The sequence below is a fragment of the Mastigoproctus giganteus genome, chromosome 8 (assembly GCF_048544385.1).
Source record: "Mastigoproctus giganteus isolate SK-2022 chromosome 8, ASM4854438v1, whole genome shotgun sequence".
In the NCBI taxonomy this organism is placed as follows: domain Eukaryota; kingdom Metazoa; phylum Arthropoda; class Arachnida; order Uropygi; family Thelyphonidae; genus Mastigoproctus; species Mastigoproctus giganteus.
This window is the reverse complement of record NC_143582.1, coordinates 65,689,655-65,706,266: the sequence shown is the minus strand read 5'-3', so window position 1 is coordinate 65,706,266 and position 16,612 is coordinate 65,689,655. Positions and strand designations below refer to the sequence as shown.

At 36.7% G+C, this 16,612-nt stretch overlaps 1 protein-coding gene across 2 annotated transcripts in view; it reads right to left on the bottom strand.

Annotated features, from left to right (window-relative positions):
* LOC150081583 (phosphatidate cytidylyltransferase, photoreceptor-specific-like) overlaps window positions 1-16,612 on the bottom strand; it is a 164,553-nt gene that overhangs the window by 84,856 nt on the left and 63,085 nt on the right. For both annotated transcript variants that reach the window (XM_090379444.1, XM_090379445.1), the window contains exon 8: window positions 12,554-12,710. In XM_090379444.1, coding sequence (XP_090235570.1) covers window positions 12,554-12,710 — 157 coding nt within the window. The remainder of the gene's footprint in view (window positions 1-12,553; window positions 12,711-16,612) is intronic.

Here is a 16,612-nt window from a genome sequence, read left to right as displayed (position 1 = left end):
AATTGCTTGACAAAATGATTACTATAGAAATAATAAGTGAAATGTTGGAAGTCATTCAGTCTTGTAGTGAATGGCTTTCTTGGTAACACTGAGTAAAAATCACAAAGAACTAGTTGACAAGCTGATAGAAAATTATGGAAACATGGGATGCAGAATGTCTATTAAGCTCCATTATTTGCACTCACACGGATTTCTTCAGACTTGATTTCAGCAATGTTAGTGAAGAACATGGGAGACATACCACCAGGTCACATAGTCAATGAAGCAGAGATAACAAGGAATGTGGGATGAAGATACAATGGCAAATGTATATTGCTCTTGGTTCAGGATTATCATACTGAGGCATGCTAAAATGACAAAGGCAGCCAAATACTACATTTTTAAGGAAACTGTTTTTAAGCCAAGTAAGGTTTCTACTTTTTAAGTTGATTTTTTAGGCTGTTTACTTGTAGCAGAGATTAATACTGAATTCTATACAAAAAAGTTTAATGTTTTTAATAAATATGATATAGTATTATAGCATATCGATTTTCTCTAATTTCTGAGCAAACCACTCATGCAAAAGCTAAGTTCATATTCAAAACCAGGATATCAAATTCATAAAGAAACACGAAGAATTTTAGATAAACAAAACCTTCTTTTCAAATTTGTTATATACTGTAATTTCTAAAACATTACTGCATAAATAAATAAAGATTAAGCATTAGCGTTAGTAGAGGCATATGATGCAAGAAAGCAAGCTTATGCAGCATCAGCCAAAAAAAATTAATAATGAATAAATAAATAAAAAATAACCACTTCCACTTCATCCCTCTGTTTGTTCGAAATACCTGTCCAGCTGAGCCTTAAACTTATTTAGGCTATCAACTTCCACCACAAGGGATGGAAGTCTGTTCCACCAACCAACCACCCGCTGGCTAAAGGCAAATTTCCTCACGTCTATCCTACATCAGTCTTTCCTCAATTTGAATTTATGCCCTCTCAGGTGATTATTCTGAGCATGAGGAAGAATCCCATCAGCATTGAGCATGCTCAAACCATTCAAGGCTTTATACACCTCTATCAGATCACCTCGCTGGTGCCTAGTCTCCAGACACTGTAATTTGCAAAACTTAAGCCTTTCTTCGTAAGAGCACCCCTTTGTTCCATTCACCAATCTCGTTGCCCTTCTCTGTACTCGTTCCAGCATCTCTACATCCTTCTTGAAATGAGGCCTCCAGACCTGTATACAGTACTCTAGGTGTGGCCTGACCATTGCCTTATACAAGGGAATAATCATCTCCTTATCCCTGCTAGAAAAATTCCTATATATCATCGACAATACACCATGAGCTACTCTTGCAGCCCATCTGCACTGCTCAGAAAACTTCATATCTGCCTGCACAACCCCCCCCCCCCCAGGTCCCTTTCATTCTCTACCACTGTCAGTGTAGTACCACAGAGTTGATACGTTGCTCTGGGGTTGCTGTTTCCCATATGTAGTACTTTACATTTGTCAATGTTAACCTTCATTTGCCACCTCTCAGCCCATCTGCTCAACCTTTCCAGATCCTGTTGCAGCAGCATAGCATCAGTAGTGTCCTTGACAACCCTGCTAACCTTTGTATCGTCTGCAAACTTGGACATTAAGCTTGATATACCATCATCAATATCATTTATAAATACAGAAAACAATAATGGACCCAATACTGAACCCTGAGGGACTCCACTAATAACATTAGTCCACGATGAGCAGTGTCCATTGATTTCCACTCTCTGTCTTCTCCCCCTCAACCACCCCTTTATCCATAGCAGCAATTTGCCTCCAATGCCACACAGCTCCAATTTGTGCAGCAGTCTTCCAGGTGAAACAGTATCAAAAGCGTTTCTAAGATCCAAGTATATAATATCAAAGTTATTCCCTGCATCCAGTTCTTTTGTGACTGCATCATAGTATCCAATCAAATTGGTCAAGGCAAGACTTCCCCTTAACAAAACCATGCTGTGTCCGAGCTATAACTGAAGTCTTTGTCTAGATTACCTGCAGTGCTTCTTTAACCAGTGCCTCCATTAATTTTCTGGGAACAGAAGTTAAATTCACAGGTCTATAATTACTTGTGTCAGCCTTTGATCCTCATTTGTGAATTGGGGTCACATTTGCACATCTCCAGTCCATGGGTACCTCCCCTGAGTCCAAGGAAGCTCTCATAATTATGGCTAAGGGTTTGCTTACTTCCTTTGCTGCCTCCTTTAATATAACTGGATAGATCCCATCCACCCCAGGTGCCTTTCTTGTGTATATCTTCAACAATTTCTCCTCCACTTTACTCTCAGTTATTACAAGATTCTCTAGCTTACTGCCAGAGTTGAATACACCTCTGGCATTCCCCTCGCTGAATAACTCCTCATGTGTGAATGTCGATGCAAAATGTTCATTTAGTTTGTTAGCTACCTGAGTAGGATCATCAAGAGCTGACCCATCAATATCAAGTGGACCAATCTGATTCATCCCCTTCCTTCTAGAATTTACATAACTAAAGAACTCTTTGCTGTTTTTCTTTGCATCCCTTGCAAAGATTTCTCGTAATCTGCCTTCGCTTGCCTAACCTCCTTTGTAACTTGGTTACAGATCAACTTGTATCTATCATAGGCTTCTGTGTCACGTGTTAATTTGTATGTAACCCATGCATTTTTCTTCTCTGCCATATATCTCATTAGTTCATCGGACATCCATTTAGGCCTAAACCTTGAACAATATTTCTTAGTTGGTATGTAAAGCCTAGTAGCTTCCAAAATAAGTTCTTTGAATGCTTCCCATTTTGAATTTGCTGTTGGTAACATCATCAGTTGGTCCCACTGTATAGAATTTAAATACTGTCTCAGTCCATCATAGTCGCTTTATGAAATCAATAACCCTTCCCTTTACCCCTAATGGTAGTTACCTCTTTGGGTAAATCCCACTTCAGCACACTGTGATCACTGCCACCTAGTGGTTCATTTATCTGCAGATTCGTAATGCACGAAGAATCACCACTTATAATCAAATCAAGAGTATTACTCCCTCTAGTTGCCTCTCGAACATGCTGATGTAGAAAACAATCATCCAATAAATCCACAAAAGCCTTGCTAGTGTGTGAGTGACCAGCCCCCAAATTCCAGTCAATATCTGGGAAATTAAAATCCCCAATTATAAGACTCTCTGATTTACTGGCCCACTCTATTTCCCTGTACAGTTTCTTATTATACTCATCAGAGTCATTAGGCCTATAGGACACTCCTACTCTCAATTTTGATCTCCCAATGCTTATGTCACACCAAACTGACTCGACACTGCACTGTCCAGTGATGTCGACTGGCTTCACTTCCTTGGATTTTATGTGTTTCTTAACTAATAGCATAACCCCTCCTCCCTTCCTATCCTGTCTATCCTTTCTGTAGACATTGTACTCCCAAAATTCTAGTTCTGCATTCCTTATATCTGTGTGACACCACGTCTCTGAAATCCCAACAATATCTGCCTTTGATGTTTTGAGCAATACCTCAAATTCATCAAATTTATTTACTAAACTCCTAGCATTAGTGTACACGCAAGTATACATGCACCTGTTCTTTTTCTTAGCTACCCTAACACAACCCATGTGTTTACTTGTACCCCAATGATTCCCAGCAGTCTCTGAAATATCCTGCATCTTATTTTCCAGGCTGCTGCTCATTCCAGTAGAAGCAGTGCAAGAATCACTTTCACCTCTGCCAGTGGCTACTGTTAATCTATTAGTCCTTGTATCCCCCCAATCTAGCAGTTTTCCGACCCACCTAACCCTGCCTCGATAGCATCAGCAAACATTCTTGCACCCTTTTTATTTAAGTGTATCCCATCCCTGTAGAAGCAGTCTCTCATGTTAACAAGTACAGACCAGGCTGAAAAAAATTCTACCTCTATGAGCCTTGCACAATCTTTCCAGGGCTGTATTGATCGACAGGGCTCTCTCATCATATACTCCCTCCTATCGTGTCTGGGCAGAATTGCAGACACTTTCAAATTCTATCCTAATTCATGGCTTTTTTTCAACAGTGACCTGTACTTGTTAAGTAATTCCACCAATCTCTTACTCTTAATATCATTAGTGCCAACGTGTACAACTATATCACCTTTTGTGCCCTTAAAAGATGATATTCGCTCTACAACGTCATCAACCTTTGTCCCTGGCAGACATACCCTAGTTCTGTTCCACCTATCCTTTTTACAAAGCATGTTTCCCGTTTCCCTGACAATAGAGTCACCAACAACTACTAGTTCCTTTGGGGCCAGTGCATTCTGCCTTGGGGGCTGCCGCTGTGTTGCGTGATGACCAAGTGCAAGCTCTGGCATTGGTGTAGGCAGCTCAGAGTTTGATGGGCCTCTCAGTTTTAATCCTTCGAGGGCATCCACCCTGTCCTTCAAGCTCTCATATAGGCCCATAACAATGCTGAGTTGTCGTCTGATTTCCTTATACTCCTTGCATCGTGCACACACAAAGACATCCCCCATGGCAGTATCATGTCCCGTACTCGACTGCTCCACAAACATCAAGCAAGTAGTGCATTTTAAAAGGCTGTGATTCAGAGGGCAACTGTCCCCCCCCCTCAGTTTTCCCCTGAGCCACAGCACTCCCATTAGCTTGAGCTTTTCACTTTGCTGCTCTGGTCTGAGTCATGATTTCGATTTAATTTCAATAAAATTTCAATTTCAGTACGAAATTAAAACCCTAAACTTGTATCCCAACACAGGTATAACGCTATATTTATGTTTCAGTATCGAGTGTTAACTACAAAATCCCTTTATATAACTTCCTTATCAATTTAAGTATTAATTATTTATTTTTACTAGTTATTTATGTTGCATAACCTAAGTCGTTATATGTATAGTTAAAAGTACATTTTAATTGACAATGAAGTTCAACAAGATTAATAGATTTTACTGATTAATTGACAATATTATGCTATATTAAGCTTATGCTATCTAGTTCGAGATATTTTGTATCGCATAACAATGGCAGCAATTTACGAACGGTAAACACATGGATTTGATACCCTTAGCAATACTAAGTAATACCTACAAAATCTCTATCTAAGTTACTTTAAACTAAGTATCATAAATAGGAATATAAAGCTACTCTAGAAAATAAGTTAATATGCCAATTTAAGCTAATAAAACAGAAAATAAATCAGAAAAAACTTCTCTGTTCCAGGAGCGGCAAAAAGCTACGTCCCACAGGCTACTATCGTTCTCAAAAGAACTTTTGACACACCCTGGTAAATATGCATTTCATCGATTGCTTACACAATCAACATTTATTTTAATTTAAGCTCTAGCCATTAATGTAGCAGTTCATTTAAAAAAGGTTCAGCCAAGAACAGAAAAGTATCCCTATTTAAGCATGGCAAAATTACACTTATGTGTGTAACTGTGTCATCCACGACAGTATAGTATTTTCATCATTTATCACTCATTTGGAGAGGTCTGGTTTCAAATCCTGTTGGAGACTGGAGAAATTCTTAAAGCCTCTTTCAAATCAGGACCAATCTAAGCAGAGGGAATAGTTTTCTGAAAGAGTTATTCCAGGTTTTTCAGCCGCAAAAAATTAAAATCAACACTATACGTACACACACTACCACAGACAACATAATAGTGCACTCAGATGTGCTATATAAATAAAAACACAAACACAACTATGTAACCATGGAAATTATCAAAATTATTATTATTGCCCAATTACCAAAGTTATTACAGTTGAAGCCCTATATAACGACCCTCCAGAGGAATGAGAAAAATGATTGTTATATCGGAAAGGCATTATATCAATCATTCATAAAAGCTAGTAAAAGCTTGAATATTCAATGTAATTCTACTAATAATTACACATTGAACAATGTAGTATATCTTCATCATCATCATCATCAGCCATTTTCAATCCACTGCAGGATGAAGGCCTCTCCAGCAACTTTCCAGTTGACTTCTGTTTTGAGCACTGGACATCCATTTACTACCCACAAACTCATGAATTCATCTATCCATCTCCGCCTTTGTCTTCCAGGTTTTCTTCTAGCTCCTCTTGGATACCATTCTGTTATTTTCTTAGTCCATCTGTCATCATGTCTTCGAGCTATGTGTCCCTGCCCCAAGACCATTTTAGTTCTTTAGTTTTGATAAGAATGTCCTTTACTTGAGTTTGTTGCCTAATCCATGTGTTTCTCTTCTTATCTAACAGTCTTATTCCCAATATGATTCGTTCCATTCTTCGCTGTGTGGTTCTCAGCTTCTCTTCCATTCTTTTGGTGAGTGCCCAAGTTTCACTTCCATAAGTCATGGTGGGGAGTTATACATTGGTCCATTATTTTACGTTTCAGACAAACTGGGATATTGCTCTTCAGTATGTGACTATATTTCCTGAATACTATCCATCCAAAATTTATTCTTCTCTTGACTTCCAGCCATTTATCATTATTACAGCTAATAACTTGTCCCAGATAAGTATATGACTCCACCTTTTCAATTACTGCTCCTTCAATCATTATGTCTCTTTCTGTGGCATACTTGTTCATCATTACTTTTGTTTTAGCCATATTCATCTTTAGTCCAAAATCCTTACTAGCTGTGCATAACTGATTAAGATTTTCCTCTAATTCTTTGGGATCATGGCTTATGACCACAATGTCATCTACAAAGCGCAAATGGTTTTAGGTACTCTCCGTTCACATTGACTCCTTTCTGCGACCAGTCTAATCTTCTGAAAGCTTCCTCAAGGGCAGCAGTAAACAGCTTAGGAGATATTGTGTCTCCTTGTCGAACTCCTTTCCCCAATTTTAAATTTCCAACTGTCTTTTTCTAGTCTAATAAGGAGGTAGCACTCTCGTATATTTTCTTCAAAATCATAATATATGGGGTATCAATGCCTTGTCTTTCCAGTGCCCGAAACATTGCCTTATGCTGTATGGAGTCAAATGCCTTTTCATAATCCACAAATGCCAGGCATAATGGTGTTTTATATTCATTTGCTTTCTCCATTAGCTGTGATATTACATGAAGGTGATCCATAGTTGAGAATCCTGTCCTAAAGCCAGCTTGCTCTTTCGGTTGATTCTCATCCAGTATTCTTTCTAATCTGTTAGTAATGACCCTTGTGAACAACTTGTAGATGTGGGATAACAAGCTAATTGGTCTATAATTTCCAATTCTGATTTATCTCCTTTCTTATGCAGCAAACTATGATTGCATTATTCCACTGCTTAGGCGTCACACCTTTTCTAATGCACTTTGTGAAGAGCCTTGCCAGTTTTTGTGTTATGTCTCTTCCTCCCAATTTTAACAACTCTACAGTAACTTCATCTTCCCCCGGGGCTTTCTGATTCTTCATTTTCTTCAATGCATGTTCTACCTCATCAGGAAGAATATTGGGTATGTCGTATGTGTTGCTACTTTGCAATCCATCTTCCCCACTGCTGGCATCATTCCCCTGCTCCTTGTATAATTCTCTATAGTAGTCTTCTGCTATTTGAATTATGCCTTCTCTGCTGTTTATAAGTACACCATCGCTATTCTTCAGTTTCAGTATCATTTGTCTTTCTGTATTACTGCTCATGGCTGCTGATTTAAATCCTTTGTTTTCCTTAATGCTTGTTCTACTTTTCTTGTGTTAAATCTTCTTATGTCCTCTCTGAGTCTCTTTCTAATGGCTTTGCATAACTCAAGTATACTCAATTTTCTCCCTGTCAGTGTTTTTCTTGCTTTTCATTTGTCGTCTTCGGTTCATCATGACAAGTGTTTCTTGACTAATTTTTTCTTCTTGGATTTCTTTTTCCCTATAGGTTTCTTGGGCTTTATCACTTTCAAAAGTTGTAATATTCCTCGTTGATATCTTGGTCCTCAGCAGTCCTGCAGAAGCTCATACTTGTTCTTAAGTTCCAGTACATACCTGCTTTTTCTCCTCTTCTGTTATCTCAAAGGACCTTTGTATTATTTACTCGAGTCAGTTTTTTCCTTTCCTTTCCTACATCTATATCAAGTGTACATCTTACCATTCTGTGATCACTTCCAACATTTACCTTATTTAGGACGGTGACATCATTCACAATATATCTTCTATTAGTGAGGATGAAGTCGATTTCATTAGTAGTTAATCCATTTGGACTCTTCCATGTCCACTTTCTGTTCACCCTTTTCTTGAAAAAAGTGTTCATTACTGACAGTCCTTGAGATTCTGCAAATTCCACAAGTCTTTCACCTCTTTCATTTCTTCACCAGTTCCAAAATTTCCTATAGTTCTCCTTTCTGTGCTGTTTTGTCTTTTTCCAACCTTAGCATTGAAGTTTCCCATAATAATAGTGTAGTGGGTTTTCTGCTCATCTAGAAGACTCTCAATTTCAGTGTACATTTCTTCAACCTCTTCATCATCATGGCTCGATGTTGGTGCATAAATCATTATAATCTTTAGCTTGTATCTCTTAGAAATCTTTAGTATTAGTCTTGACACTCTTGGTGATGTACTTTTGAATTCCAAAACGTTGTTTTTAAAATCTTTATGGACCAGAAACCCAATTCCACCTTCACTCCTTTCACTGTTTCCATTGGTGTACAGCAGATTTCCACTTGATAAACTTATAAGTGATTCATTTCTTCTTCTTGTTTCAGCCAAACCGATGGTATTCCAATTCACATTTTCTAATTCCTTTTCCAGCTCTAATATCCTGTCTTCACCGATGAGTGTTCTTACGTTATAACAGGCCAAGTTCAGTTTCCGTGCATGGCAGCCTGGTCGTACCCAGAGATTCTTAGCACCCTCTGCTTCCACTCTAATCCTCTCGCTGCCGTAAGAGGGAGAGTGAAAGCTGCTGGGGACTGAGGGCCATTTGTTTCGTCGTGCTTTCATATTGCTGGAGGGGTTGGTCTTTTCCTCTTCATGCTGACCAGGCATCTTGAAGAGAACCACTCTACACGTTCGTTGCCACCTAAGTGACGTAACAGGGCTTACCATCGAGAAGGTGTGCATGAGTGGATTTTAGGGAGGCAGGCCAACCGGACTTCTCCTAAATCTTCTGTAATAGAGAGATATTGGATCCATCAGTGTTTTAGGCTGAGTGTCTGATAACACACAGGATACCTGTTCCCCTCTAAGCCCCTTATTATATCAATCATTCATAAAAGCTAGTAAAAGCTTGAATATTCAATGTAATTCTACTAATAATTACACCTTGAACAATGTAGTATAATCTTATTTATATTAAATTAATAGAGGAGGAAGCATGCAAAACTTCACACACTGCATCATTCAAAGCAGTAAATCCTGCATGTTTAAAGCAGCTGGCAATCAATTTTTCATCAGCTTCATTCCATGCTTAAACACATAAATACATTGCCTGCATGATGTTGATTTCGCACTGAATTTTGCTTTTTTTTTTTTTTTTTTTTTTTAAACATAGCACAATTTTATTTAATAGCTTTCTTTGGTAGCTTTTCTTAAAAAACTGGATTACACCTTGATCGAGTGGCTGAAGAACCAACGTCACATTTGGTTGGTAGGTCCTCAAGAGTGATTGCATGTAAGTCGTTTACTTGACAATGAGGAGTGCAGTTATCCACAAACAGCAAAATTTTTCTATTCTTCTTACTCATCCTACAATCTCAGTCTCTGATCCATTCTTTGTAAATTTGTGATGTCATACATGTCTTTTGGTTTGCCAGATACATGGTAATGTCTTCAAACCTTTAAAGCATCAAGGCTTCTGGGCTCTCCCAATGATTAAAGGAGGAATCTTCTCTGTGCCAGTCATGTTTGCTGCGAGGAGGACAATAATCCATTGTTTGGCAGTTTTTTTCTGCCACTACATTTCTTGCCTTTAAATGTAACTGTTTTATCCGGTATCAATTTAAAAAAAAAAAGAGTCCAGTTTCATCGGCAATGAAGATGTCATTGTGGTTGTATGTGAGCTAAACATTTTTTAAACGATTTTCCTTCCATTCCTTTGTAGCATCACCGTCCACGGCTGCACTTTCACCACACACTTTTTTTGAAAATCAGGAAATGACGAGTCAGATTTCTGGAACCATCCATCTGAATTTTTAAATTCTTCGATATCCATTCAATGTAACTTTCGGTATCGTCACAACTTAACTAAATGAAACACAACCGCACTGCTCAACAAATGCGAAGTAACTGAGAAAAGCATCTTCAGAACAAATGACATCATCCCACTGACACTCGATAACTCTGCTTCATACTGCATCAAAAATTTTGGGAAGGGTATGCCAAGTTGGTTTCAACCAAATCTATATTCAACGTTCCTGCTTATGGGACATGGGCTCTTCTTTGGAAAATTAAATGATTTAGGTATTTCAGCACGTTCATCGCGTACTTATGGAAAAAGAGAAGACTAGGTACATCTTCTGTTTAGGTGCCCCAAATACCAGGATCTACAAAAGGAATTGGTTGATGGAGGACCCAGCATGCAAACACTGACTTCTAAATGTGAGGACCTTCTACTGAAGACAAGGGCAGACTTTGGTGCTTTCCAAATTTTTGCTGTACAAGTTTTCAAGAGACGAGTTCTGCTGCAAATGGAGCAAGAACAATGCTGATAAAATTAGCTGAGTACCTCCATGGCATACCAAATATTCTTGAGTGAAATGGATGTAGTACATTAAAGTTTTTTCGTGACTCAAACTGATACATGAAGAATGTTACTGTCAGCTGCGGAAATCAAACTGGAAGAGGTGATTTGACCACAGGTGACACTCATGTAAAACTCACATCTTCTACTGTATCATTTATGAAGGTGAAAACCAATATTCTCTTCAGTAGTAGGTGACTATTTCTTTCTTAAAAGGTGAACCATGCAACATCGTATTGAAAACAATTTCAACCATGCAGTGAAAGCTCCTATAACATTTTCTTGAATGATCCTTGCTTCATGAGTAGATCCTCTGGCTAAATCATACTGAAATTGTAATTTAATTCCAAGGTGTCACCAGTTCCTACAACATGGTGTCCTAAGGTGAGCTGTTTCATTTGTCCATCATTAGATTACAGCATGGCAGTTCCTTGTGCCGTGGATGACAGCTGTGTGATGCGGTTCCCGATACTGCAGGTACGAGCTTTGGCAGCTGCTAGATAATTACTAATGATCCAAGAGGACTAGAGCACTAGTACAAATAGGCCAGACAAACATCCTAGTTTGCCCACATTTCATCAGCGAGTGCTCTTTCAAGGACAGGTGCTTCCCTCAGTCTTTTAAGTCGGTGTACTGGACGAGTCGATTGAAAACGTCAACCTTCAATTAAATATATTTAAATGCTTATGAAGTTGATGCATTTGCAATAGATTTGTGTTCATCTTCTAACTACAATTTACTGATGAGAATACTTTTCTGGCCTGACTGCAATTTACTGATGAGAATAGTTGCATGGTGTGGAATTCAGCTTTCCAGGTAATATTTCATTTATTAAAAAAAACTTTTTTTCTCAGACTGGACATTACATTGAAATTGTATGCACTGACAGCAATTTCTCACTAGCTACTTTCTGTAGCAGGGACTCTAAATTCATTTTATATGAACTGCAGCTCTTCAATGTCTTATAACTGTGTGGGAACATGAAGTGCAGAACTTCCTTACCTTGTAACGGAACAGGAATTAATGTTGTAAGTCTGTAAATATCTATACAGTATTGTAATTAGTGGTGGGGATGCCAGGAAAGCTGGCTCGGACCGCTAGTACAATAAATAAATAAAAAATTTTTTTTAAAAATCCATTCAACGTGCAAACAATTCAGCCTTAGCTTTTAAAAGGTTACCATCTATGGGGACTTTTTTGCATGCATCATAATTAGCCATTCCAAAATTACCTTGTCAAGATCCAGATACTTTGTTGTTCATGCCCAAGTTCTACCCAGTGCAGCAGCAGATTTCTCTAAACTTTCGATCTTTTTCCAATCTTTCAGAATAGTGAACAGAGTACTCGTAGGAATGCAAAACTGTCTGGCAATGTCGGTCTTAGAATGCACACTATTATCTACCAAAATCCTCAATTTTCTGCGATTGGCAAAGCCATCTGCTTTCTTGGAGCCATACCAATAAACATAAACATACACTGTAACTGACTTTAGGTGATGTTCATTTGATTACTGCACTGCGAGAAAAGAGGTTGGGAAATCTTAAAAAAATGATTTCTCGTGGTCTGGTCCTGCAATTACTCAATATATTTGAAGCATTCTGTCATTTTTAAATGCGAATATTGTAACAAGAAAGTGAAAATTTAGATTAAGAGGTAGAAATTTATGGTCATTATAAAGAAATCATTTAATTTTAAGGTTGCTATACTGAATGTAAAATAGCATTAAATTAATGAGAAATTTGCTGGAACCAACCACATAGTATGTTATAACGTGTTGGGACGTTGAAAAGAGGGTCGCTATAAAGAGCTCCAACTGTATTATTTTCCAATTAGTAAAGTTATTATTATCTTCTAATTGTCAAAGTTCATTATAAATAATAACTTCTCAGTAAATATAAATATACAGTTTTATACACTGAAAAATACTTACAATCATTCCAAATAAAACAGTTGCTACACCACCGCCAATAAATCCTTCCCATGTTTTTTTTGGAGAAAGTTTTATAAGAGGAGTCTTTCCAAAAAAGAATCCAAACATATAAGCCATTGTATCATTACATACTATCATGGATACTGGTATTATAAACCTGTAAAATATAAAAACTGATTAGCATTATAATAATACTCTATATTTGCAAAAATTCCCATTTAAACTAATTTGTATATAAAATATAACACTGTTCAACACAATTACAGGATATTCTGATTATATCATATATAATATTGAAAATTCATCTATGATTTATAGCAAAGAAGGATGTTTATAGCAAAGAAGGATAGTACACAAATGTTTTGTATAATAACATATAAATTAACTCTGCATCAGCAAACGTCATTCATCTACAACTGATGGAGGATTAAACATGCTACCTTTACCATGCTCTCTCTCTCTCTCTCTCTCTCTCAAACCTCGACACCAGCTATGACTAAGTATAATTGGTATTTTAAATTGGTGTATACATGATTGAAATACATTGGTGTAGACATGATATACATGAGGTGTTGGTCAAAACATTAAAAGCAGATATTGTTGGGATATCAGAGATGTGGTGTCACACAGTTACAAGGAATGCAGAATTGGAATTCGGGGAGCACAATATGTACAAAAAAGGTTATGCTGTTAGTTAAGAAAAACAAAATCTAAGGAAGTACATCCAGTTGACATGGATGGACAGTGCAATGTTGAGTCAGTTTGGTGTGACATAAGCACTGGGAAAGCAAAATTGATCGCTCACTGTAAGTGATGGTAGATAATTCTATATCTTCTTAACTTCTCCACAAATGATGGTATTTTCCAAGATACAGTTTTTTCCCCACTTTTTTCCTCATATATATTAATGACCCTCCTCTACTGATTGGAAATCCTATTCATAGATTTGCTGATGATAGCATACTGCATTTCACCTTCCAACTGGAGAAACCCTGTCCTGCACAAACTGCTTAAACTTCTTGAATATCCTTCCCTTAAAGGCTGATCTCCAGGCAATTCTCCAATAGGGCAAAGAAAACTTAGTTAACCCGGTGGTGGCAGTCACTGACAGATGACACTCAAAAATAATGATCCCTCATTAACCATTAATCAGTGATAAAAAATCTGAAACTTTTTCTACCTTCCTAAACAGACAAAATTTTATTGCAGCCACCTTTGAAGTAATTTTTTATGTTTTTTTATAGAATAATTAAGTGCAAGAACCTGTCAAGTGATCCACCACCTTTTGCAGCTACAAATGAGGCTCTTTATAGTGACTCTTTTAAAGTCCCACATGTTATAACGTCCTATGTGGTTGGTCCCAGCCAATTTCTCATTAATTTAATTTAACTGCTATTTTATGAACAATTGATATAACACCCTTCATTATAACAATTGTTTTCTCACTTCCCTGGGGGGTCGTTATGTGGACATTCACCTGACAGGTGAATGTCCACAATGTCTTGAAATTTGTTTATAGTTTCAAGTTACAGCAGACTCTCGATTTACCGATATCGGATTAACCGGGACAGTTTAAGACTCCAAATTAAAAAAAAAAAAAAAAAAAAAAAAAAAAACAACCAGAAATCATAAAATTAAAGTAATAACTAGAATAGGCATAAGCAGATGTTTTGCAAGCGGTAAATAAGCGACAAGAAGCGGCATTATAATTCATCAGTGGGAGATTAGTGTACCTATTATCTTGCAACCCCCACTGTCTTCACACCCGCCACTCAAATTAAAAAAAAAAAAAAAGGGAACAAATGTTTAGTTTGTTTTAGTGCATTGTCAATTGTTGTGTTCAGTTGCACTGCAAAAAGACAAATTCTGTTTCGTTATTTATGTCAGGGATGTCGGAATTTTTTTTATAGTAAATATATATATATATATATATATTTTTTTTGTTTAGAAATTGCAAAAATCATGGGTGAATGCAAAAGAGTTGCACTTTCAGTTAAACAAAAACTTGAAATTAATCAAAAGTTTGAAAACGGTGCATCCACTAAATCTTTAATGAACCATTATAATGTTGGTTGACCAAACCATACGTGACATCGTAAAAAATAAAGGGAAGCTATTAGATTTAATATCGACATCGTATTGGACACGTGAGTAGTACGTGGTAAGTTTTTTTGTTTTTTATTTATCGCCAAATTTTTTACGTAGGTTGCTGAACATTTTTCGATACAGTTAGTCCCCGACTTAAGCAACTTCGGACTTACGTAAATTTTTTTTCACTTTTTTTTTTTTTTTTTATTATTGTAAAATTTACAACAAAAAAAAAATAAGTAATCAATAATGGCAATCATGGTACACACAAATTGCACAAGTGAGATACAGAGTAACAAGCAAAAAAATAGGAAAGAAGAGAAGATTCTTACAATTTATTTATGGGGTTTTTTTTATATGACTGAATATTTCAGTGAAGGGGACATACACTTCACCATAATAACATAAAAACCAACAGAATTCCACCTATCGGAATCATCGCAAATGCAATAAGATCGAGTTTACTATCCATTTATAACAGACTGCACTAACAGAAAAGCCCAATAAAACGGAAAGTGTAAATTGTTTTTTGTTGACCTCCAGAAATGTGCTTTAATAAAATGTGCACTCATGCATGGTGATAATAGTGAGTTTTTGCCTTAACCCTGTGAAGTTGTCCTGGAATGTATCTCTTACATATGTCGGGGACTTTCTGTATTTTTGAATTAACCGTGAAATCGATTATCCGGGATTTGTTTTTTACCATCTATCCCGGAAAATCGAGAATCTACTGTACTTGTTTTTACTCTCCACTAGTTCAATAAAAATTTAACAAGTTTTTTTTAAAATATTTATTACAGTTTTCACAAGAAAACTAAATCCAATATTTGCTCAGATGGCCATACTCTGTGGGAAGCAACGTATGTAATATCAAATTTCAAGTGCTATGAAATGTGCCAAATCTGAAATAAATTTTGAAAAAATATGAAAATGTAAGTGAATAACAATATCTAATATATATACAGTACTTTTTTTTGAGACGGTACGCAATGACATGGTGTACCGGCACCTTTATTAACAGTGACGTGTGACATTTGGATGCTGTACACTTCGAAATTTGTAATATTCCGTAATTTTTTCACATGTTTACCTACTTTTCAAATAAGCTTAAAGTTATTTAACTAAATTTGCATCTCACTGTCTATTATTAAGATATCTTCTATATAAAACTTTATAATCATTTTTAGAATTCTAAATGACTCAGTCGGACCTTTGTTTAACAAACTCCTTTTAGAGCGAATTTTTTTTTGAATCCCCTTGGAAATTACATTTAAAATAGTTTGTTGAGTGAAGAAAATTTTCATATAATGAACAGCTTAGGAGAGACAACTGCGTACACACTGTTCGCACTTCTGGCCTTCAGCGAATTTAAGAAATTAGTGCTGCTGCTAAGCAAGAATTGAGAGAGCTAAAGGGATTACCATTTTACAACTTAGGGGTACCTGGTAAAACCTATCCGACCACCTGTCCCAAATACAAAGAAGTCGCACTGGTCAACAGTGAGCAGATCACAGGGTATTCCCAATGGGCTCTGGTTTACCTCCTACTGCAGTGGTGTCCAACCTTTTCTCGTACATGGGACATATTCAAAGTTAGAATTCTTTCAGGGGCTGCACTGAGTGATTTGAGAAAAATTAGTGTTACATTTTCCATATCTCGTTACATGTAAAAGGAAGTTTCTGTTTTCATATTACCGTTTTTTATTTTCAGGCTATATATAAAAAATACAAATTCCCAATACTTTTATGTGTAACAAATCTATGTCACTAATTTATTTTTTAGATTTTATTAAAATTATAAAAAGATAACTTTCTTTTGTTTTTCAAAAAAACACCTTATTTTTGCCTTTAAATGCTCACTTAATGAGAGTTTTTTGATAATTAACATAATTTAAAATGCTGTTTTAATTCACTTTCCGCACGGGCCATAGGTTGGACACTGCTGGGAATCAACCGTAAGCGCCCTGTTCAA